The sequence below is a fragment of the Calonectris borealis genome, chromosome 21 (assembly GCF_964195595.1).
Source record: "Calonectris borealis chromosome 21, bCalBor7.hap1.2, whole genome shotgun sequence".
Classification (NCBI taxonomy): Eukaryota; Metazoa; Chordata; class Aves; order Procellariiformes; family Procellariidae; genus Calonectris; species Calonectris borealis.
In genome coordinates this window covers 2,327,659-2,349,718 of record NC_134332.1, presented here as the reverse complement: position 1 = coordinate 2,349,718, position 22,060 = coordinate 2,327,659, and the positions used below count along the sequence as shown (strand labels likewise).

General features: G+C 46.1%; 2 protein-coding genes across 5 annotated transcripts in view; one reads left to right on the top strand and one right to left on the bottom strand.

Annotated features, from left to right (window-relative positions):
* The window catches only part of SPTAN1 (spectrin alpha, non-erythrocytic 1), a 49,719-nt gene extending 37,863 nt beyond the window's left edge, over positions 1-11,856 (top strand). Inside the window, exons 41-56 of the mRNA XM_075170338.1 lie at positions 544-664; positions 820-941; positions 1,491-1,623; positions 2,075-2,173; positions 2,451-2,610; positions 2,842-2,918; positions 3,083-3,292; positions 3,563-3,859; positions 4,338-4,450; positions 5,289-5,306; positions 8,484-8,538; positions 9,045-9,241; positions 9,637-9,690; positions 10,178-10,324; positions 10,655-10,802; positions 11,529-11,856. Coding sequence (XP_075026439.1) covers positions 544-664; positions 820-941; positions 1,491-1,623; positions 2,075-2,173; positions 2,451-2,610; positions 2,842-2,918; positions 3,083-3,292; positions 3,563-3,859; positions 4,338-4,450; positions 5,289-5,306; positions 8,484-8,538; positions 9,045-9,241; positions 9,637-9,690; positions 10,178-10,324; positions 10,655-10,802; positions 11,529-11,654 — 2,077 coding nt within the window. The 3' untranslated portion in view covers positions 11,655-11,856. The remainder of the gene's footprint in view (positions 1-543; positions 665-819; positions 942-1,490; positions 1,624-2,074; positions 2,174-2,450; positions 2,611-2,841; positions 2,919-3,082; positions 3,293-3,562; positions 3,860-4,337; positions 4,451-5,288; positions 5,307-8,483; positions 8,539-9,044; positions 9,242-9,636; positions 9,691-10,177; positions 10,325-10,654; positions 10,803-11,528) is intronic.
* Positions 11,850-20,160, bottom strand: DYNC2I2 (dynein 2 intermediate chain 2). 4 transcript variants are annotated; one of them, XM_075170341.1, is made up of 10 exons: positions 19,888-20,086; positions 19,258-19,384; positions 18,883-19,137; positions 18,022-18,131; positions 16,080-16,237; positions 15,425-15,534; positions 14,497-14,664; positions 13,820-14,052; positions 12,852-13,009; positions 11,850-12,260 (listed from the first exon to the last, which is right to left on the bottom strand). In XM_075170341.1, exons 1-10 carry the CDS (start codon positions 20,022-20,024, stop codon positions 12,022-12,024), a joined length of 1,695 nt encoding a protein of 564 aa, XP_075026442.1. In that variant the 5' UTR covers positions 20,025-20,086; the 3' UTR covers positions 11,850-12,021. The 4 variants fall into 4 exon arrangements, with proteins under 4 accessions (XP_075026442.1, XP_075026441.1, XP_075026440.1 ...); XM_075170340.1 differs by lacking the exon at positions 19,258-19,384 and having other exon boundaries at positions 19,888-20,160; XM_075170339.1 differs by lacking the exon at positions 19,888-20,086 and having other exon boundaries at positions 19,258-19,612.
* Between the last annotated feature and the right edge of the window lie 1,900 nt (positions 20,161-22,060).

Here is a 22,060-nt window from a genome sequence, read left to right as displayed (position 1 = left end):
ACTCTACTCCTTTTGGGAAAGTTCCTAGCAAAAATTCAAACCTTACTTTTTCAGTCTGAAGTACTTTTTTTTTCTTGTACTAGCCAGTAGTAATTAGTCAAATGCTCTTTCCATATTGGTGTTAGTATCTAGAGAGGAGGGAAGGAAGTGAGCCTGACTGAAATCATTCAAATTACAGAACTTTTTTTGTCATGCCTGTAAAATAAAAAAAAAATCGGACACCAGCAGGTAAGCTTTACAAGAGGTATCTACCTTCTTAGAGGGAAAACAGTACAGAGAAACTCTATCCTTCAGAGAGAAATGATAGGCCCTCTGTCGCCTTCTTTCTTTCCCCCACACATTACTCCTGAATGTGCTGCCAGGAGCTAGCTGCTGTTTGGCGATAACTCATGTAGACATTTTTTTTACATCCAAGATTTTTGTGCTATGAGGAGCGTTTCCTTATCTGCAGTGGTTTGGTTTTGTTTTGTTTTTCTTTTGTCAGGTTTGACCTATAGAAGTAATTTTCAAATTTTATCTTTCTCTCTTTTCTCTTGAATTTAGAGAGAAGAAACTGTTGGTTAGCTCAGAGGACTATGGCAGAGACCTCACCGGTGTGCAGAACCTTAGGAAAAAGCACAAGCGCTTAGAAGCAGAATTAGCTGCCCATGAACCTGCTATCCAGGTAGCTGCCTCTCTCCTCGACAGACTTCTATATAAGCAGCGTCTTTCTTGCTTGTGGCAAATATGAAAGCCAGTAATAGGTTTGCTGGAATCCAAATAGGATGCATAAGAAGAGAGCAAGTGATGTTCCACTAACTGTGGTGTTCTGCTTTGCAGGGTGTTTTAGACACTGGTAAGAAGCTTTCGGATGATAACACCATTGGAAAGGAGGAGATACAGCAGAGACTGGCTCAGTTTGTGGATCACTGGAAAGAGTTAAAACAGTTGGCAGCTGCTAGGTGTGTGAGATGTGTTTTTGTAAAATTTAATATTAATTAAAACAGTTACCTGGACTCGTAGTGACCAAATTTACTGAATTTCAGGGTTTTATTACTGTACTCAGTAGTAAGGTGTAATAGCACGTGTCACTGATGACAGACTCTTAAGAGACTATTTAAAAGAGTTTTGGTGATAATGTTCCTCAGTAAAAACATGAGTCTTTTTCTTGAGGTATGCTATGTTTAGCCTTTTCTTGCACCAGTTGGAAACCATAGACTTGAAATTACCTGACTTTAATCCACTACCAGGATGTTTTTCTGAATAGAAGCTGTTGGGAGAAAATGATTCATTTTAGTCCTTCAGTAGCTGCAGGCTTTGCGGGCTAGTGAATTTCTAGAGCCGTAGACATCGCAGTCTGCTGCTGGAGAAGTGAACTGTGAATGATTGTGTGTTTAGGGTTCAGTCTCTATGTTCTTAGGGTTTCTGCTGCTTTAATTTGTTTTTACATCTTACATCTAAAAGCCATAAAGCAACACTGTGACTAATTTTACCTTTCTCTTCCCATACAGGGGTCAGCGTCTAGAGGAGTCTCTGGAGTACCAGCAGTTTGTAGCAAATGTTGAAGAAGAAGAAGCCTGGATCAATGAGAAGATGACATTGGTAGCCAGCGAGGACTATGGGGACACCCTTGCCGCTATCCAGGTATGGAGACAGTTGACAGCTCTTTGTTTTTATTGTTGCATTATCGTTGATTAGAGCTTGACGAACCCTTTCTTTAACTGTCTTTCCAATTTAGAGGTTATTGTTGGTTCCTTTTGAAGGCCTACATTGTAAAAAACATGAATTAATTTTATAAAAGCATCCCAAGTATGTTATTTCCTGTAGAAATGACTTGCAATTTGGTGTAGCTTTGCATCTCTTGACCTTCGATGGGCAGTCCTGGTTAATTCCAATGGCTGAAGTTATATTGGAAGTCAGTATCAGTCTCCTGTTGTCCACAGAAAAACAGCAAGTTGTGCTAACCAGCTAAGATTAATAGTTTTTGTCAGAAAAACTTTATGCTAGCTGATTTATAACAATAAATTCCCTTTTTTTTATTTTTGATAAGTGGTGAGAAATTATTTTAAAAAGTGACCATGTCTCGTGTTTGCAGGGCTTGCTGAAAAAGCACGAAGCATTCGAGACTGATTTTACTGTCCACAAAGACAGAGTGAACGACGTTTGTGCTAATGGAGAGGATCTCATTAAAAAGGTGAGCATAAACCCGTGAAGAAAAACCTTCAAACGCTACCCAGGACATGTTTCTGTCAAAGTAGACTTAGTCTTCTCTGAGGACTGATTTGTCATCTCGTTGAAAAGAGCTCTTACTCATTTTTTGCAGCTGAATAAGCTGTTGGTGTTAACTGCTTTCAAAGCTATTTCTTGGACAAAATCTTTCCGCTGAAGTCCTTGCTCTGTCACCAACTCACTGGATGCCTTGGAAGACCGTAAGATCATATGGTGTGCATTTTTTTTCTCCTGTCATGTAGAACAATCACCATGAGGAGAACATTACTGCCAAGATGAAGGGCCTCAGAGGCAAGGTGTCAGATCTGGAGAAAGCAGCAGCTCAGAGGAAAGCCAAATTGGATGAGAACTCTGCCTTCCTCCAGTTCAACTGGAAGGCAGACGTAGTGGAGTCATGGATAGGTATGTTCTGTATTGGGGCACTGTACCCTGTCATAAAGAAATTTGAAATGCTCTTTCATTTCAAAAGATCTCGCATACCTTCTCGCTTGCTGTTGTAACAAGCAGACCTAAACCCAAAGTAATCAGCAGTGCTATACCCGGTTTATGCTTTTTGAGGTAGCCTGATTTGGAATAGAGGGAATGTTTGAGATTAAGACATGACATTTTTACTAAATTTGTTTCATTTTTCAGGTGAGAAGGAAAACAGTCTGAAGACAGATGATTATGGACGCGACCTCTCTTCTGTCCAGACACTACTCACCAAGCAGGTTAGTGCTAATGCTGCTTCCACCCCGTAAGTGATGGAGAGAACAAGTGAACGCTTCTGCAATACACAAGGATCTGGTATTTATGTTTGAAATATGCAGGATATCGGAATGGTTAAATAAAAATACAATCTAAAATATTTTGTCCTTTTTTTTTAATGCTTCAGGAAACTTTTGATGCTGGACTTCAGGCTTTCCAGCAGGAAGGAATTGCAAACATCACTGCTCTGAAAGACCAGCTACTAGCAGCCAAACATATCCAATCAAAGGCCATTGAGGCTCGGCATGCTTCCTTGATGAAACGCTGGAACCAGCTGCTTGCTAATTCTGCTGCCAGGAAAAAGAAACTCTTGGAGGCTCAGGAGCACTTCAGAAAGGTAAGTGGCCAAAGCATGGGGCTACAAAAATCTAATTGTTCTCTTCCAAAAAACCCCATACAACACTTGCAACTTCTGCAGCTTTTTCGTTTGCAGCTAATGATTATGGAGATCCTGGAGACTTATCATAAGAATTTTTTAGATGTTTGCCAGAAATAAGTAATAAAGGCAAACTGTCATTGACGCATGTTAATTCCAGATCAACTCATATAGAATATTTGCATTATCGCATAACTGAACTGAACAACTGGATTGCTTTCTCTTCTCAAGGTTGAGGATCTGTTCCTGACTTTTGCAAAGAAGGCGTCTGCCTTCAACAGTTGGTTTGAGAATGCTGAAGAGGACCTGACAGATCCTGTGCGCTGTAACTCGCTGGAAGAAATCAAAGCGCTGCGAGAAGCTCATGATGCTTTCCGTTCTTCACTTAGTTCTGCCCAAGCTGACTTCAACCAGCTGGCAGAGCTTGATCGCCAGATCAAGAGCTTCCGTGTAGCCTCCAACCCATATACTTGGTTTACTATGGAGGCTCTTGAAGAAACCTGGAGGAATCTGCAGAAAATTATCAAGGCAAGTCAGAGAGAGAGAGAGAGAGGTCTATGACCTTTCAAGTCTTCCTTGGAAGCTGTCCTCCAAGATAATCAGTGCAAGAGTTTTGTCACTGTATTACAGATGGAAATATCTCAAAATTTGGGAGTAAAGAAAAAATTCCATTAGATATTAAACTTGTTTTCATGGGCTTCCATTTGTGGTCTTTCAAAAGACAAAGCATATGTCCCTTGCTTCCTAACTATAAAATGTTTAATGTCCATGCTATGCAGTAAAGTAACTGCTGGTTCAATTCCAGTTCTCAAGACTTCAGTAGGAATGTTCTGTGTTGTCATCTGAGATGATTTTGTCTAGATATCCAGGACACTCTTTGAGCCCTCAGTCTTGCTTTGAGCTTCAGAACTGTGCTGGTATGCAGCTCTTAGTTTTTGCTTTTTATTACAGGATGAGGACAATCACATTATTTCTCTGTTTGAAATTATTTTTGTACATTTCTCAGGAACGTGAACTGGAGCTGCAGAAGGAACAGCGAAGGCAGGAAGAAAATGACAAATTGCGCCAGGAATTTGCTCAGCATGCTAATGCTTTCCATCAGTGGATTCAGGAGACCAGGTATAGTTTGTCTTCCCTTAGAGAATTCCTCGGCTAATATTTGTATCCATCCTACATCTCTTTGGTCTAAGTTGTAAATGTCTCCTGCTGAAAAACAGCTATTCAGGACTTGTTCATTTCCTGCAGTTGGGATTTGAGGGAGGCCCTGTTAGCCACAGGGAAGAGAAAAGCCCTGAAACACCAGACTTTAAAAATGTTTCTGTTTCTGAATTCATTTTCCTGCAGTAATTCCAGTTATCCAGGACTTTGCTCTTCTCCAGTTATTCCTGAACTAGTCTGCAGTGCAGCTGGGGGGTGGGGAACAAATAGCTAGAACCACACTGTGCAGTGCCAGTGGTGTTTCTGTTAATGCTCCTTTTGTATTGAATAGTATATTAGAAATCTCACTAGAATTTCAATAGAGAAAGAAGATGTAAAAAAAGCTTAAGACTACTTTGTAATCGCTTACCCGAGGTGCTGTCTTACAATATCCTTGCCTAGGGAGAGGGAGTAAAGATTTAATAACTGCATTAAAAATAAAAAATCCCAAGGTCGAGCATTGCAGTGAACTGAAGAGCATGTTTCTAGAAAACAAAGGTAACTGTGCTCAGACAGTGCTGTTAGCCAATTCTGACGCGCTCAGTTGTGGTGCAGAGGAGGTGAGTTCTGTTTTCATGTAATCCTGTGATTCTCTGTCTCTGTGTGTTTACAAATAGTTCTGTATGTGTCTTCATGAAATAATGAAATATAAATACGATTTTTAACTTCTTGATGTTTGCTTCCCACCCAAATCTCTGTCCCTCTCTTACTGTCTTGTCTCTGTCCTGCTGCCTGATGTTTGGATCTTCACATTCTACAGGACTTACCTGCTAGATGGGTTAGTATTGAATTTTATATCTTTAAAAATTTGGTGATGTGTTCTGCTCTGTCTGCGTGTTTTCTTCTGTCATTACATTGCTTGTGAAAGCTGTGCTGAAACCCCTTTTATTTGAAAAGAGCAATCTGAGGCTGAGGTGACAGACACGGGAAACAAGATTTTGGGGTAGATTAAGTATAAACCAGTAGGAACATAACAATTCCCTAGTCAAAAGCAGAAGAAATTATTAATGGGTAGCCACTGGTGTACCATGGAAGTCCTAACTTTGGTTCTTGCTTTCTCTGAGGGCTTGCACGAGAAAAGGCTCTTAATCTGATGAGATATGTGAGAACTTAGAATAGTCTGCCTTTGGAAAACAGCTGACATTCCTAGTTTTCCAGCATTCGGAGACTTGCTTAGTGAAATAAACTTTTCCATTGTAACTGTTCTCAAAGCTCCAAAGTGTTGACTATTTTTGGTAAGGAGGAGGGAAGATTCCTATGAAGAGGCTTTACTGAAATTGTGTATCTTAAAACTCTGTAGTGTGCAAATATGAACTGCCCGTTTTTTAATCTGCTGCATAACTATGCCCCACAGAGATTATATTCCTGGTAGGAGAAAACAAAACCTTCCAGCATGCACCCACGACCTTGCCTGGGTTTGCAGGCAGTTTGATGCCTGCAGTTTTAAGTCCACTTTGTGTCCATGGGAATAGTTCCTGATGAGGAGGCGTGCTGGTCATTCGTCAAGAAGTGGAAAGGAAATAATAAGATCTTTAAATGTCTTCAGACTGACAAAACCCTCTGAGAGTGTGTCTGTCCATTTAAATTTCTTCAGTATGAAAAATCTGCAGCACAATGGAAGCTTTCTAATAAGACATAATGTGAAATGCGAACAGTCGTGTATGGGCCTGGTGCAGAGGCCTGTGTGTCAGCCCTGCGTAAGTGCTGGAGAGGAGGCAGGGGCCTTTCTCATCAAGAGAGAAGGCTTTTCATAATAAAAGGGTGGAATCTTCGCAGATAACTGTGTTTCTTACTTGCTCTGTAATGATCACAATGTCTTGTGTTCTGCTGTTTCTGCCAGATAAAAATAATTTGCCCCATTTTTGTTGTACAGTTTAATGGAACCGAGCAGATTTTCCTGGAACGGATGCTGAATTCTCTGCTCCTTTGTAAAGTAGTGTTGTAGATTAGTTCTGGTATCCAAGAACGAGCGAACAGAAAGGAGCCATTTACTAAAAGACGTAGGGTCAGAGTTTGAGATTACCATGCCAAGCTCTTTTGTTGAACAAATTACCAGAAGGCTGCTGATATGCCAGGCAGAGTTTGTCCTTAATTCTGCGTGAATAGATGAAAAATGCAGATTTAGCTCAGAGAGGCATTGGCTGTGCTTAACCTTCCTTGGCAAGAGGGCAGGCAGAGCTTCAGAGAAGTTTCGAGATAAGAGTTGCCATACGTACACCCTGCTTTTCAGCGTGCCATAGCTGCTTGTGTGCACCCGCCGCTGCCTGGAGGGAGGTGTTCTTTGGGGAGGGGAGAAAGAAGAATTTGGAGTTTAGGAAGAAGAATGCCTTTAAAGAATCAGCAGATGAGTTAACTGCAAGACTTCAATTAATCTCTTAGTGAGACTCAATTTTTTGTGACTTACATGAAAATAATAATAGATTATTTTTGTGTATGTGCAACCAGCATTTGAATCATTTTCTTTAAGTACTTGCTTGTGTTTGCTGCAAGGTGCTGCTGGCTTGGAGTGTGGCTCCGCTGCAGTGGCCGTGTTTGGGTGTGTTCTTTCCTCTGTTCGTTCTTTCTTCCTTTTTGGAATTTACTTGGTTTCTTTTCTTTGACTAGCATAGCATATCGTCGTGTCATTCGTGTCTATCAGTATGAAGTTGGGGATGATCTATCTGGAAGGTTTTTTCCTCTTATTTTCTTACCTCACTTTGGTTTTCAAATGCACTCTTTAATTCCAAGGCTCGCTTTCCTTCCAACTAACTTTCACGGCTTAGAGATGCTTGGAGGTTTGTTTCCCTGTTGACTCTTGCCTTTCCACGGTTGGTTCCCAGCTTCCTGCTCAGGGTTCTGGGCGTGCGCTTCATCTCTTTAGACGTGCATTAAATCTGAGCCTTAACGCCGTGGTGAGAAACACCCAGATGTTTGGTGCATTTTCATCGCTACAGAGTGATTCAGCACTTGAAATCCCCTTCTCCAGAAGCTCAAAAGCGTGTAGGAGGATAGATTTCAGTGGGGGTGAAAACCTGGTTTTAGTGACTTAAATACCAGCAACTTAAGTTTTAGGAACTTAAATACCAGAGAGTCAAAGGAGAGGACAGCCCACCTGCACAGTGCCCAGACTCGCTGTCCGTGCACGGGTCGTTCGTTATGAACCCTCCCCACACGTGTTGGAAGGACAGAGATTCTTAAACACTGCTGCTTAAAGGTTGCTTAGGAACTTGGGGAGAAAAGCAGCATCCGGAGGCTTTCCGTAGCTAGTCCATATGAAGTAGATCTTGGAACCGGCACCGCAGTGGTGATCTTTATACGCTGGTGTGGGGCTGCAGTGTGCTCAGTGTGGAGATCGGACTGAGGGGAGTGGCCGTGCCTCAGCTTCTCTGGGCACAGGGTGGGAGGCAGGAAAGGCAACTGTCCACCAGCCACTGCGTAGGACAGGTCTATAGTTTTCTGCGGTGATTATGCCATATTAAGATTACTTTTAAACCAAACTAGTAGTTTTCAAGGTCTTTTTCCCCCATTTTATCCCCATGTAACGCACCTCTGTAGAGCTCCTGTACCTCACTGGCAAATACAGCCCATCTCCCGTGAATCACCTGTAGTTCGTGTGTGCGTGTGTGTGCTGGGCACGGTGGAGTGGGGTGGGACTGCACCAAGTTTCTAATTTCATTAGGTCCAGTAAAGCGGGCGCTTTGGGTCTGGCATGAAGTGTGGCTGCTGATCATGTTGCCTTTCAAATGGGGCTAGAAATTAACTATGCAAAGAGATAAGAATCAAACAAGATGTACACGTGTCAGTCTGAAATAGGATGAGTCAGAATAAACAAAACACAAAAACAGTGATTAAATATCTACAGGAAAATAATACTGCTGTAAGGATTTTTAATTTCGAGGAAGGACTGTTAATTTCAAGCCCCACCTGCCATTTTTTATGGGATAAGTGCTCTTTCTCACTGTGATTCTGTGTTTAGGTCTTGTATGGTGGAGGAGTCGGGAACACTGGAATCGCAGCTGGAAGCTACTAAAGTAAGCAAGGCTTACCTCTTGCTAAAACACCTTTCCCTGCTGATGACTTGGGAACACAGGGTGGGAATGGAAATGCATGTAATTATATGGTAAAATCTTAATTGATTTTACACATTTTGAGTACTGAAGAGACCTTTGGGATTACCTGTTTACATACCTGATGTCTACTTACATCACAAGCCATTAAACAACACCGATAGTTTTCCTTTTTGTTCTTTTTTTCTAAATGAGCGGAGTAGGGCAGAGAGGATACAGTATTTTCAGCACGTTTCCTAATAAGAGGGTTTTTGTCTTAAGAACTGGTTTGGAAGCCCTGTTGGTTTCCAACAGTGTGCATGAAGAACAACATTGTTTTGAATACTATTTTACAAATCCCAGTATACGTATATATAATCCCAGCAGAAAAAGAAGAGTATAACCCTTCCTCCCCTGCCAGCCTGTGTTCTGACTTTTTAAGGGGTTTTTTTGTGCTCCTTGATTTTCTCCTCTTCACTCCCACCTAACAGCGCAAGCACCAGGAGATCCGAGCTATGAGGAGCCAGCTGAAGAAGATCGAGGACCTTGGAGCAGCCATGGAAGAGGCACTTATCTTGGACAACAAATACACAGAACACAGCACCGTGGGGCTGGCACAGCAGTGGGACCAGCTTGACCAGCTGGGGATGAGAATGCAGCACAATCTGGAGCAGCAGATTCAAGCTCGGTATTGCCTACCCCATGTGCAGCGTAAAGGGTGTCTAACTTGGGGGGGATAAAAGATAGGAGACACATCTGCCTGTGTCTAAAAGCCAACCTTGCGTGATCCCTGCTAATGAGTCTCCTGTGCTCTAACTAATGTGTGCAGTGAGCTTGTAAATCCCCACCACCTCCTGGCTCTCTTGAGAGGGATGAAGTTAGCGGTTTTGGAAATAGTTCCAGCTGGCCATTAGCAATGACAAGATCTTGGAGGAACTGATTTACTCTGAGCTGTGGTGATGTAATGTATTGTCTGCTCATTTGTCCTCGCCTTCTGATACAGATGCTGGCTTGGGGCAGATGGACTCCAGCAGAGTTCTGCAGTTGAGGAACTGTTCACTAGCTTTGCTTCTTCCTTTTCAGAAACACGACTGGAGTCACCGAGGAGGCTCTGAAGGAGTTCAGCATGATGTTCAAGTGAGTTGCAGGGAAAGCGTGCCGGAGGAACGCTTGTGAGATATTCCTGGCACGTGGATGGCTCCTGTTCACAGGATTCTCTCTGTAACTCCTTTATTTCCTGCCCAATTTTGTGCCGAGCTGCTCTGATCTCTGCCGGATGGCAAGAGCCTCCGGAGACACCTGCTGCCGGCGGGGTGCAGCCACAGCCTCTGCTGGGCCCACTGACTTGTGGGCACAGTGGTGTAGGAACTGGGAGTGCCAGTGAATTCCAGCTGGGAATATAGCAATTCCTTGGACGCTTTTTAAGCAAAGTAAAGAATTTGTGCTTACTTTTTATGTATGTTAGATAGAACTATTTATTGATTCAAGCTCATTAGTGCAGAATGATTTCTGGACAAGATTGTAACTCACTGTTATAATCTGTTCTAGTTTTCAGCCCACTTTATAGCTTTCGGTACTGAACAACTGACACTTAAAAATGTGGGCTTTGTTTTTATGTTTTTAGGCACTTTGACAAGGACAAATCTGGACGACTTAATCACCAGGAGTTCAAGTCTTGCTTGCGCTCTCTCGGCTACGACCTGCCTATGGTTGAGGAAGGAGAGCCAGACCCAGAGTTTGAGTCTATTCTTGACACTGTAGATCCCAATAGGTACGTGGGTTGGACCTTTTTATATTGCAAAATATTGTATCAGTATCCTCTGGGGAGTTGGCTGGAAGGTCTCTCACAGCCTGAGAGCTGTGCTTGCTTCAACTGCGGAGAGGCTATGGTTTTCACAATTCACCTAAAAGAGTCTTTAGGAAGGTAAGACTGAGATTCGTGAAGAAGTTCACTTTAGAAAATGATCTGGTGTTGAGACTCTCCTGTGTTGAGACTTTCACTCCTCCCAGAAGAGCGAAAGCCCCTCTCAGGAGAGCATGGAAGCGCTGTGCTGTGGGTATTCATGTACGGCAGTGTTCACACGCTGTGTTTCACCGGCAGGGATGGACACGTCTCGCTGCAGGAGTATATGGCGTTTATGATCAGCAGGGAAACAGAGAATGTGAAATCCAGCGAGGAGATCGAGAGCGCTTTCCGCGCCCTCAGCTCGGAGGGGAAGCCCTACGTGACCAAGGAGGAGCTCTACCAAGTACGTACTGGTTGTGGCCCACCAGGGAGGAACAGACGCAGGCTTGTTGTTTATAGACCGTTAACAAAGACCAGCACAGGTTGCTTGGAGGTCCATCTCACTGTAGTTGAGTCAGTTCTGAACCTGCAGTGGTCTCCTCTGCAGCAAACACAGAGATTATGGTAATGGCCCTTCCCCGTTGCTTTCTTGGCTCTATAGAGGAAGAGGAAAAGCTTTAATTGCCAAAGAACTACTCAGGTTGAGTAAAACAAGAGCTGCTCAAAGGCCTGGGAAGGGGATGCATTCACTGCATCTGTCCTCAGAAACTCACGCTTTCCTTTAATCATTTCGGAGACTAGAGGGAGATGTTTCTCCAGACAGCGAGTCAAAGGAGAAACTTAAGCCTAAGCTTGGACAGTGTGAACATCTCCTCCCTGGCACGGCCCTGCCAAGACAGCAAGTTTTTCCTGTCTGAATCCCACCAGCTGGCAGAGAAATAAAGAAGTTGCACTGCTTCCTCATATCAGTTACCTGTTCTGTCTTCTCTTTGGTGGGAAGACTCAGGTCAGAGCTTCCAACCCTTAACCAAATAGTGCGAACAGCCAGAGCATTTCCATGACGGGTGTAGTTCTGCTGCTCTGGCTCCTGCTCCGGGCTGTGTGCCCCTGGGAATGGGAGGGCTGCTTGTAAATGCCCCATCCGCAGCCTCAAAGGGCCCGTCTTCACCTCCGTGCTTTTGTCTTTCAGAACCTGACCCGGGAACAAGCCGATTACTGCATTTCTCACATGAAGCCCTACATGGACGGCAAGGGCAGAGAACTTCCTTCTGCCTACGACTACATAGAATTTACACGTTCACTCTTTGTGAATTGATCTAAAACACTAGTACCAAAAGATGCGAAGAACATGCTCACGTTTGCTGACTATAGCTCTGCATGTGTCTCTCTCTCTCTCTTTGTGCTCTACAATAATCAATGTTACTTTATGATGTAACCTTAAACTGCTTAGCTTAAAACTGTTAGGGAAAACAAACATATTGCAGTGTGCTTCAATAAAAGTTACTGGTCGAACCACATCATCTTCTGTTTAATGGCTAAATGCAAATTCAACTGTTAGGTGGATGAAACCAGCTGTCATGGTTACGTGTGTTTTACAGGCCAACGCTGTGAAGAGGTGAGTGGGCGACTTGTCCTGGAGTCAGAGTAGCACCACGCTTCACGCAGCTGGTTGCGCTGCTGCCTTAGTCCATGATCTCGCTTGCCAGCTGCTCCAGGTGATTCATTTCCCTGGGTCCCTGCTCAGTGAAGTCAGAACTCAGCTGCCAGACTTTGACTGTACCGGTAGCATCCCCTGCTGCCAAGAGCCGAGTTTGCTTGATGTTAAATTCTAAGCAGTACACGGGGCGTTCGCCCGCCGCCTGCTTTATGGAAACGGCAGGCTTCCGCGAGCTCTTCTCAAAGTCAACCAGGTGCACGTCTCCTATAGAACAGAAACGTTGATTGCAGCTTTATGGCAACGGACTTCGTATTTAACAGCAGATGAGTATCTGCTTAGTCTGGAACTTAGGAGTTTTTCTTTTTAACCTGTTTCCCCTTCCCTCTGTTGATGTCTAGGCTGTGACAGCTGACATCACTGCAAGACAGCACAGATTTATTCTGCTGTCAGAGACCTGAAACCAGCTTGCCAAATTCTGTGAAGTCTCCGTTCCTTAACTCAAAAATGTTTGGGCCGCTTTCTAGGGAAAAATTTCTTGTTTTAAACCATTAGCCCTAGAAGTAAATGTCAGAAACAAGGAAGCTGGAAATAAGTTTTAGCCACAGTAATCTTGCCATGTTACAGCCCTATGGCTGTGGCAACAGAAGTAAAGGTATCATCAAAAGTGAAAAATAACTGTGACTGAAGTCGTCTTGCTAGTTGGAACTTACTCCACTATACTAATTGCACAGTACAAACAATGGTCATCGCTCCTCTGCTTGTGGGAAGTGCTAATCAGTACAATTGACGTGTACTAATTAATACTCAGCACAATCTTAATTTTATGTCTGAGAATAGGCACCTGCAGTTACTTGCCTTCCCCAGACGCAGCTGCAAAGACCAGTGGTCGAACTGGAGACCAGCGTACACAGAAGAGGTATTTCTTTGATAACTGCAGAGAAACCAGGGCTTGCGTCTGCAACATGGAGTGCAAGTGAACTTGTCCGTCAGTCCCACAGCTCAGAAAGAGGTTCCTGGGGGAGGGAGGAAGCAGGAAACAACTTTTTTGGCTTTATTGCTAAAGATACAGAACAAAAATCAGTCAAGGAGCGTAATCTTGGACGACATTACTGCTTTGTAAAGATCTGAATGTGTTTCCTAAAGCGGCGATTTCCAAGCTGTACCCTGGGATGCGGTCTGTAGAGACAGCTTTGTTACTGCCCTCAATTAAGTTTAATGAGGGCTCGTGTTGTCCACTGAGTACTGAGGGTGGGTTGTGAGAACTGCTGATCCAGAGACAGGCATTGTTAGAGTTGTGTTTGTCTCATGCAAATTAAATGCAAACCTGGGCTGTCAGCATGTTTCATAGAAACATGGCTCGGGGCCTCTTCCACGGATGGTGGTAAATACAGGCAGAGATGTGAGCTGCTAATTTAAATTCAGGCAGCTCCTAGTAAGGTTTCTGATGGGCAGATCACTTAAGCACTGATAAATAAATGACTTCTCCAGCTCCTCCCCTTGTCTTTAAATTGCTCTTCAATATTAACGTCTAGGATGATCTAAGGAAGGTGCTAATGTTCTATGCTGGCCCGAGTACAAACGCTATTTTGTGTGACTCGTGTTGCGCCCACACGCAGCATTTTCGAGTGGGCAGCTTCACCAGCACCAATGGACATTGTTTCTCCTACGACGGGAAGTTACTCGATCAAGTTCCCAGCGCCAGGTCACCCTTTTTTGGAACTTGTACACACACACCCCTAGGGGCTATTTGAAAAATGCTCGTGTAAAGCCAGGGGGTAATTTGTGTCCAACATGCGGCACCGGTGTTAGTTCACAGCACTTGCCTGTGGAAGGGCGAGCAGCTCACGGAGTACACCGGCCCACCGTGCGGGGAGAAGGCGAGCTCCGCGGGTGCCCTGAGGGGAACAGAACTGCCAGTCCGATGGAGAGCCAGCGTCTCTGCTGCAGTGGAGCACTTCAGGGAATAGCCGCCTTCCACACCGACAACGAACACGCGGGGATCGAAGTGTGAAAAAGAGAGCGAGGTCACGCCCACGGCTGCCTCTCCCCGGGCGAACTGGGAGAAAAAGAGACAAAGCTGCGGTGGGAGCTGGGGGCCCCCGTGAAACGCACCTGCAGCTACAGTAGCATGAACCAGCCTGCCAGCGACCTGACGAGCTGTTCGCTGCACAGCTTGCACCAGCTATGATGTTTGTAGCGCTGCTCAGCCTTGAACCTCTGCAGCGCCCTCCTACAAGGGGCTTCATGTGAATGAATATTATTATAAGCAAGTTCTCCATCCCAGCAGCTTGTCTTTAGAGTACGGCAAAACTTCAGCTGTTGCCAGTCTTCCAAGGAGTGATTTCAGTATGGGAAAGGAAATGGGGATCAAGGGTTAGTGCGTATGTTGAAAAGGGGCTTTTCTTGGCCCTTGTCATGTGGAAGGCGAGCTCTGCCACGTGCGCTGCAGAGTTAAGAGTGTTTTTTGTCAAATCAGCCCTCCTTGAACTGCTGAACTCACCTTCTTCAGCTGAGCGCTGCGAGGGATCTGCTGAGCCACCATGGCGAATCCTTCGGCCAAGGCCAGCCGACCATCTCGTTCCTCCCTCCACACCAGGATCTTTCCGTCCGTCGACACGCTCAACAGCCGGGCGTGGTTTCTGTGCTTGGCGTCGGGTAACCAGTTAACCTGTTCCAAATGCCGTGGGCTCATGACGAGGGGGACTGTCAGGCCTGCCAAGACCACACTCAGCAGCCTGCGGCCCCCTGACCCGCCGAGACAACACGGGAGCAGCGCCCGGCGGCAGCCCGTGATCTTGGTGCCAAACCAGCTCCGCTGGGAGCTGGCACACGGACGTAGAGGCTAGGGGAGAAATGTGTTTAGGTGTTCAGGGCTGAATTCTGTATTGCAGTTTCTATGGTTCACCTGCCATCACTTCTGAGACGTGGTATTTATAGCACTTCCACCCAGCTATAAACAGCAGTATTTTCCTGACTTTCAGATGAGAAAATACACAGATTGCCCAGAGTCACAGTACCCCAGAAGGACAAAAACCACTAGGAAGCCAGCCTGTGTGACCCAGCGTGTAGCTTTAAGCTTCCAGCTAAGGATCAGTGACGCTGTGCTGCTTACATTTTTTAAACTACTACTAGTATTGTTGGCTGCATCTGCATCAATAAACAGTTACAGCATGGGAACAAGCCTACTCTTCATTTATCCTGAGCGGAGAGAAGTTATTTTTACTTGCAAGTGTCCAGTTCAGCTACTGCCTGTTCAGTAGCTAGATTTGGGGAAAAATTGCCAACCAAAAGAGAAGATAACCACTGAAATGTAGCAGCCTGTCTGAGAGCTTCAGGTAAAGCACCAGTAAGGTGAATATGAACTGAAAGTATGAAATAGAGCAATGGCAACTCCCCCCGCTGTGCCTACTGTAGATGTTCTCTGTTACCTGATAGACTGGATCAGTGTGAGTGTCATCCGTCATCCCCGTCCTCCAGATCACGGGGTCTTCTGTTCTGCTGGTATCCCACACCACCAGCTCCCCACTGAACAGGCCACCTGAAAGGAAAAAAATACCAATAAAACATCTAAGGGCTAATAGGGCATAAACACAAGTAGTGCAAGAGGCAGTTTGCGCTGTTATTACAACAGAACGGGGGATAACTTTTCTTATTGCCGGTGGGAAGAGCAGTCCTCAGCAGAAAGGGGAACAAATGCACAAATGAAACTGGTGGAAATGGGCCCACCAGCTTCAGAGGACTGGCAGCTATATCGAGGGCACAGTCAGCTCTGGTGTAAGAGAATATAGCTCTACCGAAATAAGCACGCTCTTCCCACTTACACCCAGGGCTGAATTTCCTCCTATCTCTCTCTGAGGAGATGATATAAAGGCAGATGTCACTGAAAGAGCAAGTCCCAGTTCCCAGTCCAGAAGCGACAGTGCATGTCGATGTTGGCGAGCATCAGTTCCTCAGTTTGAGGAGCTGCAACACCATTACTTCTGCAAGAAGTCTTAGGCTGAGCCGAGAGAGAGAAAAAAAATGATCCAAGCCGAAGGAAATAAGGGTGCATTTCAGATAGGATCTAAGGTAAGAGCAACCTACCAGCTACCAGTGAAGGCTGGGAGGGGTGGAAAGCCAGGCACATGACAGAACTGGGAACATCCACCACTAGGTCAGGGCGCTGTGGATTCAACCCTCTTCTGTCCAGATTCCAGGTACAGACATAGGATTTTTCTGTGCTCCAGTCCCCACCATCCAACCTGAAGAAGAGAAAGCTACGTCTTGCCTTGTTTTCCTCAGAGAATCCCAGTCCAGCAGAGCTCTGGTACGCCCGACTCGGCATGTCAACATGTTGCTTTGTGGCTTGAAGGAAAACTGAGGTGAAGGGATCATGAGGTGATGAAACTTCTCTGCAGGCTAGTATATATAGAGTATGTGTCTGTACTTACGGAACAAAGTGCCTGCAAGTAAATCCCTGATATGATTCACTATTCCAAGATCTACTCACCATTCAAATAATGGGAACAATCTAAAGGGCACATATAGAAAGTTGCTGTGAGTATTTGGGAATGAAAATCCAAGGAGACCAAATTGCTGCTGATTTGCAAAGTGGCCGAGTTGAAAGCCATGTTTCCTCTAAACAAGCACTCAAAAATCCAGGGCACTCAAAAAAAGAATACACAGCGAGGGAATATCTTACCTGGAGGGCTGAAAGGGGCTGAAAAGGCTTACTGAGTCTTGCTTGGCCTGAGATAAGCAGCATGTTTTGAGGTTCAGCTGCCTCCACAGGAACATTCTTCACAACCACCAAACGGTGTTGGTCACCCTGCACAAATCATGCCGTGCACCCCAGCTCTAGAGATTTCAATCCAGTCATTGGATTATGCCCATCATATGCCCATCATACTTGTTTGCCACAAGTGGCTCATGAATTATTACTCTGGGATGCTGAGACACCTGCCACTCCACTTTCTTTGTTATTTCTATCTGTTTCGTTCACCACACGCTTACCGAAGTGTTATGTGTATTCTGTCACTAGCACCACACTGACCAACGCGTTGTCCTGTCTTGCTACAAGGAGATGATATGGAGGACAGAGATCTACAGAACAGTCAGCGGCCAGGACAGGGAGCAATTATTTTGAGCCTGACTTCTACTGCCTTTATTTGATGCTCTTAATTCTTTTATTGGAAGAGATATAATCAAATAAAAGGAGCAATTTTTCATCCAATGGGTAGTTGATCTGTGAAACTCCTTATTAAACATGTAGATGCTAGCAGTTTACACAGATTCACAGCAACTGTGTAAGTTCATGGAAGGGAATTCTACTGAGGGTAACCACAGACACAGAAACCACATTCTAATCTGAAAACAGCTGTAGACTGGGAGAGCAGAAGGGGCAAGTAACATACAGGTTTGCCCTGTTTTGCTCTTCCCTATGCATTCACCCATGGATCCCCTTTCTGCTGGGGCTTTTAATCTAAAGAAACAGTAGTGGAAGGAAAAAGGAATAAGGAGAGCAGTAGGGCACAGAAAGGAGAGGCTGTTATAGACATTCATTAGATTAGATGAAAGTTTTGTCCAACCCTCAATTCAGAAATTCTTAAATGTTTGTTAGCACATGTCCGTGGCATCAGGCGCACACGTGAATGGGTGCCAGGTTCATCCGGGGTGCTAAGAGACCACATTAAAACAACACGATCTTCAGTGAAGATAAGCACGTACTTCCAAACCTCACCCACATATATTTGCAAGTGCATCTGCTCTTTGCATTTTCTTTCCAAACAGAATCTATCTAGAAACAAATCAGTAAGAGTACGTGTATCCATTTTTGGGGCAAAGGGGAAAGTAGAAGAAATAAAAGCCATAATTTAAGACTGCCCTGAGATTTTGTTTCTTTGAATATGAATTATTTAATTTGCATAAGGTGTATATATATATGTCTAGTTTATTACTGCAGAGAAAGCAAATATATCTAAAACGCAGGTCAGCCTAAGACGTCACATCAACCTCAGTTGCGTTCTCAATCCACTCAGATACTCACCGGCCATATGAACATGCAACAACGGATCCAGTTGCATTCCATGAGACGCTGGTAACCTGTAGGTTTTGATCCTGAGCCTCTGGGTATGACAACGTATGCAAACACAACACCTGGAAGAGATCAAATTCAAGCACTGAAGCAATAATCTCCGAACACAGAGAAATGAGATCTGTGCATGCCCCTGCATATAATCGTACGGTTACAGCGTAGGCTTCCCCTCTGTCCAGGTAGCACAGAAGAAGTTGTTGAATTCCTATAGGGGAAAAAAAAAACCGAAGCACATGACCCTACCAAACCAACTGTCGCTTCATAATTACCTCTCACAGACTGCACACTTCAGGGGCTGCATGACAACTCCGGAAGGCTGTGCCGTAAGGATTTACGACAGCCCCCCATGTATGAGTCTAGTACTCGCTAAGCTTCACAAGCAATGGTCTGAAAACGGCTGTACCGACATGTACTGACTGATACAAACTGCTTCCACTCTTGAGCACTGTACACTAAACAAATATAATCTAAATAGGAAGACCTGCCGAATCACTGACTGCAACTGTTCCTAGATAACTGCTAGTCCGGCGTGCTCTAAAGGGGCTGCTGGAAGCTGAAGATAAGCCTACACCAACTGCAGGCTTCCTTCTCACAAAGCTGCTGCAACACAGTCACTAGCAGGAAGAACAGTTTTACCAAGCAAGGCCAGGCCGCAAGCAAGGCAGAAAGCTGGAGAAAACAACAACTAGTAATTTCTAATTATTAGAATCTGGAAAGAACAATCACAGCAGTAAGATATAGAACTAATGAGTTAGAGCCACTGCCACCAGCTCTGCTTGGGTAATGACAAGGATCTGAATTCTATCAACTTACTGTTTCGTTCTGATCTGTCCAGTTCACTTCAAAGCCATCAAAGGCACGGCTTTTCCAGTTTTTATTTAGCTCTTTGATAACAGCATCCTCCACTCTCTGAAGGAATGATAGAAGACTAGCGTAATCTACTTGGACTTCTTGCTGAAAGTCTTGGACAGCATCTTTACTTTGATCTGTCTGCACGCCGGCATCTCGGCTAGTATGAGATTGTACTGCAGTTTCTGCTGTTGAAATTTTCCCAGTCTGGCAGCTTTTCTAGTAAAACAAGACAGACACTCTATAATCCAAACAGAAAAAAAAGAGTGCTGCAAAAATCGTTCAAAGCCTCCTCCCCTTTTTGGCATTTCATAAAGACATTCAAGCACATTCGCACACCTCTGGTTCATGGTTAAAAGCAGGGTGCCTCCATAACTGTCCGGGTGTGGGTGATGCATTTGTGACCTTCGTGTGATCTGAATGAGGCAGAGATGCCTGAATGCCAGTCAAATTCAGGCCACGTGCTCTACATGGAATGGGGAGGATGAGAGAACGCAAAAAGGCAGTGAGCCTCCAGAGGAAATAGCAAACACCGAACGTGATGACAAGCGTGGTATTATCAGCTCTCAAACTACTAGTTTTGTGGGACTGCACGTGTGTTTCTTTGCCAATTTGCATAAAGGACCTAAATTAGTAAAATGCTGCAAAGGGGCAGAGCCCGCAGGCAGACACCGGCACCTCGGGCCCACCCGCCGCCGGCTCTGCCCCGGGGACCGGGCACCGGCAGGGATGGAAACTCCCTGCAGGGAAGGTCTCTGTCCCGGGCCGAGCTGGAACAGGGGGACCTGCGGGGGGTTCACCGACGGACACGGAGGGGACGAGTCGGGGCCCGGCCGCCCCTTCAGCGGGACCAGGGGGGAGGGAAGGCGCAGGCCGCCGCGGCTCTGACAGCCGCCTCCGGCCCAGGCTGTCCGGCCCCTCCCGAGGCCAAGGCCGAGGCCGCCCCGAGGGCCGCCCGGGGTCTCTCACCGCCTCGCAGCGCGCGCTCCGGGCACTCCTCCACAGCGACTCCACGCCGGCGCCGGGCGCCGTCCCGTCCGCGAACATGGCGGCGAGCGGGGGTCGCGGCCCAAGGAGCTGCCACCGCCCGCTCCGCGGGTTCCCATGGAAACGGGCGAGGCGCTGCGGGATGACGTCACCGGAGCGACGGGGCCGCCGGCCTGAGAGCGGTAAACTGACCCGCGCGGCTGCCATGTTGGGGAAGGGCACGGAGGGTCTGTGCTGGGCGGGCGGCGGCTCCATGCGGGAGAGGGTTGTGGGCTGGCTCCGGCCGGCACCTTCGTTAATGCCGTAGGTCTGGCGGGGGCTTCTCCTTCCTCTTCGGCCGCCCCTGCCGTACCGGCGCTGGGCCCCGGCTGGTCCCGCCGCGCCGCCGGGAGCACAAATGGCAGCACAGGCGGGAGGGCGCCGGGGCTGCCAGGAGTTAAGATGGCGCCGGGGGTGGGGGGGCGGGAGGGCATACACACAAAGCCGGGCGCGGGGGCAGGCTGCGGCGGGAGCCGCGGGGGAGAGCCGGGCCGCATTGTGAGGAAAACGATGTTTGAGGAGAAATCCGATATTCGGCGACCGGCGGCGCAGAAAGCCCGCAGTGCTCCGCGGGACAAGTTGCGTCCCCTGTGGCGGCTCCGCGGAGGCGCGGGCGTCCGTGGCGGAGTGCCGCTGCCAGATGCCTTGGTGCGGCTCGGAAACAGGCCTGGGGCCGCGCTCCTGCGGAGGAGGAATTATTCGTAACGCTGGAAACATGGTTTTAAGTACGCCGCTTTGGTTAGCGTATGCGGCGTGCGCTTGCCCAGGAAATGGGGCAGGGGAGTCAGCTTCAAACGTGCCTGTAGAGCCTGGTGCGCGTTTTGACTTCCCTGGTTTTTACGTTGGTTGGTTTTGATGAGGGAATTATGCTAATTTGTACTGTGGGTGAATTACTATTTAACCTCACTCCGAGCTCGCTGCAGGCAGCTCTCCTCCCGGGAGCCAAGAGCTCTGGAGAGCTGTAGTTAACGGGGTACAACGTCTGCCCGTCGGTGCGGGTACAGCTGGATAACGGTTGTGCTGCTTGTGTCTGCAGAAACATTTACTGGTGTCACAGCTTCCTTAAGTAATTATTCCTAACAGGTATGACTATGCTTATAGGGTTTTTTTAATTGTAAGTCCATTGGAACAACTTAATGATGAACGCACAGGCTAAATTTAGCCCTGGCATAAGCAGGCACAGATGCAGTAACTTCAGCGGAGTTATTCCTGCTGTTGCTGGGAAGGAGTTTGGCCTGTATGTAAAAATGAAGATTACAGGATACAGAGTAGGCGCTCGTAGAACGGACATAGCGCCGCTGTAGCACATGTGAATCCATTTATGTCAGAGGCGAGTGCAACAGTTCTCAGGAATTTAAAGTACTTTCCAAATAAGTGGAATAAGATCCCCTAGCACTCATGATAAAGAACTATTACAGCCTTTTTACAGATAGTGAATCTGAAGCAGAAAGAGGTTAAGTGGCACCTCCTTCAAAAGCAAGGAAAAAAAGTCCCGATGGAACTGAAGCCTCCAGGTTTCACATGCTGTATGTGTATCTGCTGTGATTCTTCCCCTGTTTGGTGTGGACCTTCATGATACTCATAGTGCAGCTAAGAAAATAAATGCATTCTTGGGTTGGACTGATGGTGCTTTTAGCCCTGTAGTCTCTCTCGGATTAGCACAGGAATTAATCTGAATTTCCAGAGTTCAAGTTCGGCACCTCCTGCAGCGGGAGGTAGCTGGTACCTGTGTAGCTCAAACAGTGGCAGTAGGAGACTGCTTTTTAGTGACCGGATGCGAGTCTGACCACTTTCTGCAGCCCACTTCTCTTGTAGGCAGGCCCCTGGCACCTCTCTTCTGGTCCCTGCCATATGGCGGTGAATAATGGAGTAGATGGACCATTGGCTTGACCAAGAAAGGTACTTTTTAATATCCTTTTTTGTGGTATGGCTTATTTTTTACCAGGTCAAATGTCAGGATGTGAATTATAATACTTAATGACAAAGTATACTCTACTTTCCTTTTCTACCAATTTTAACACAAGTGAAACATCTTAAAAGCCACAGCTCTAGAACTCTTCTTTAGATTTTCAACCAGGTGTCCGTAGCAGTGGGTTTGAGACTACTTTACCGTCCT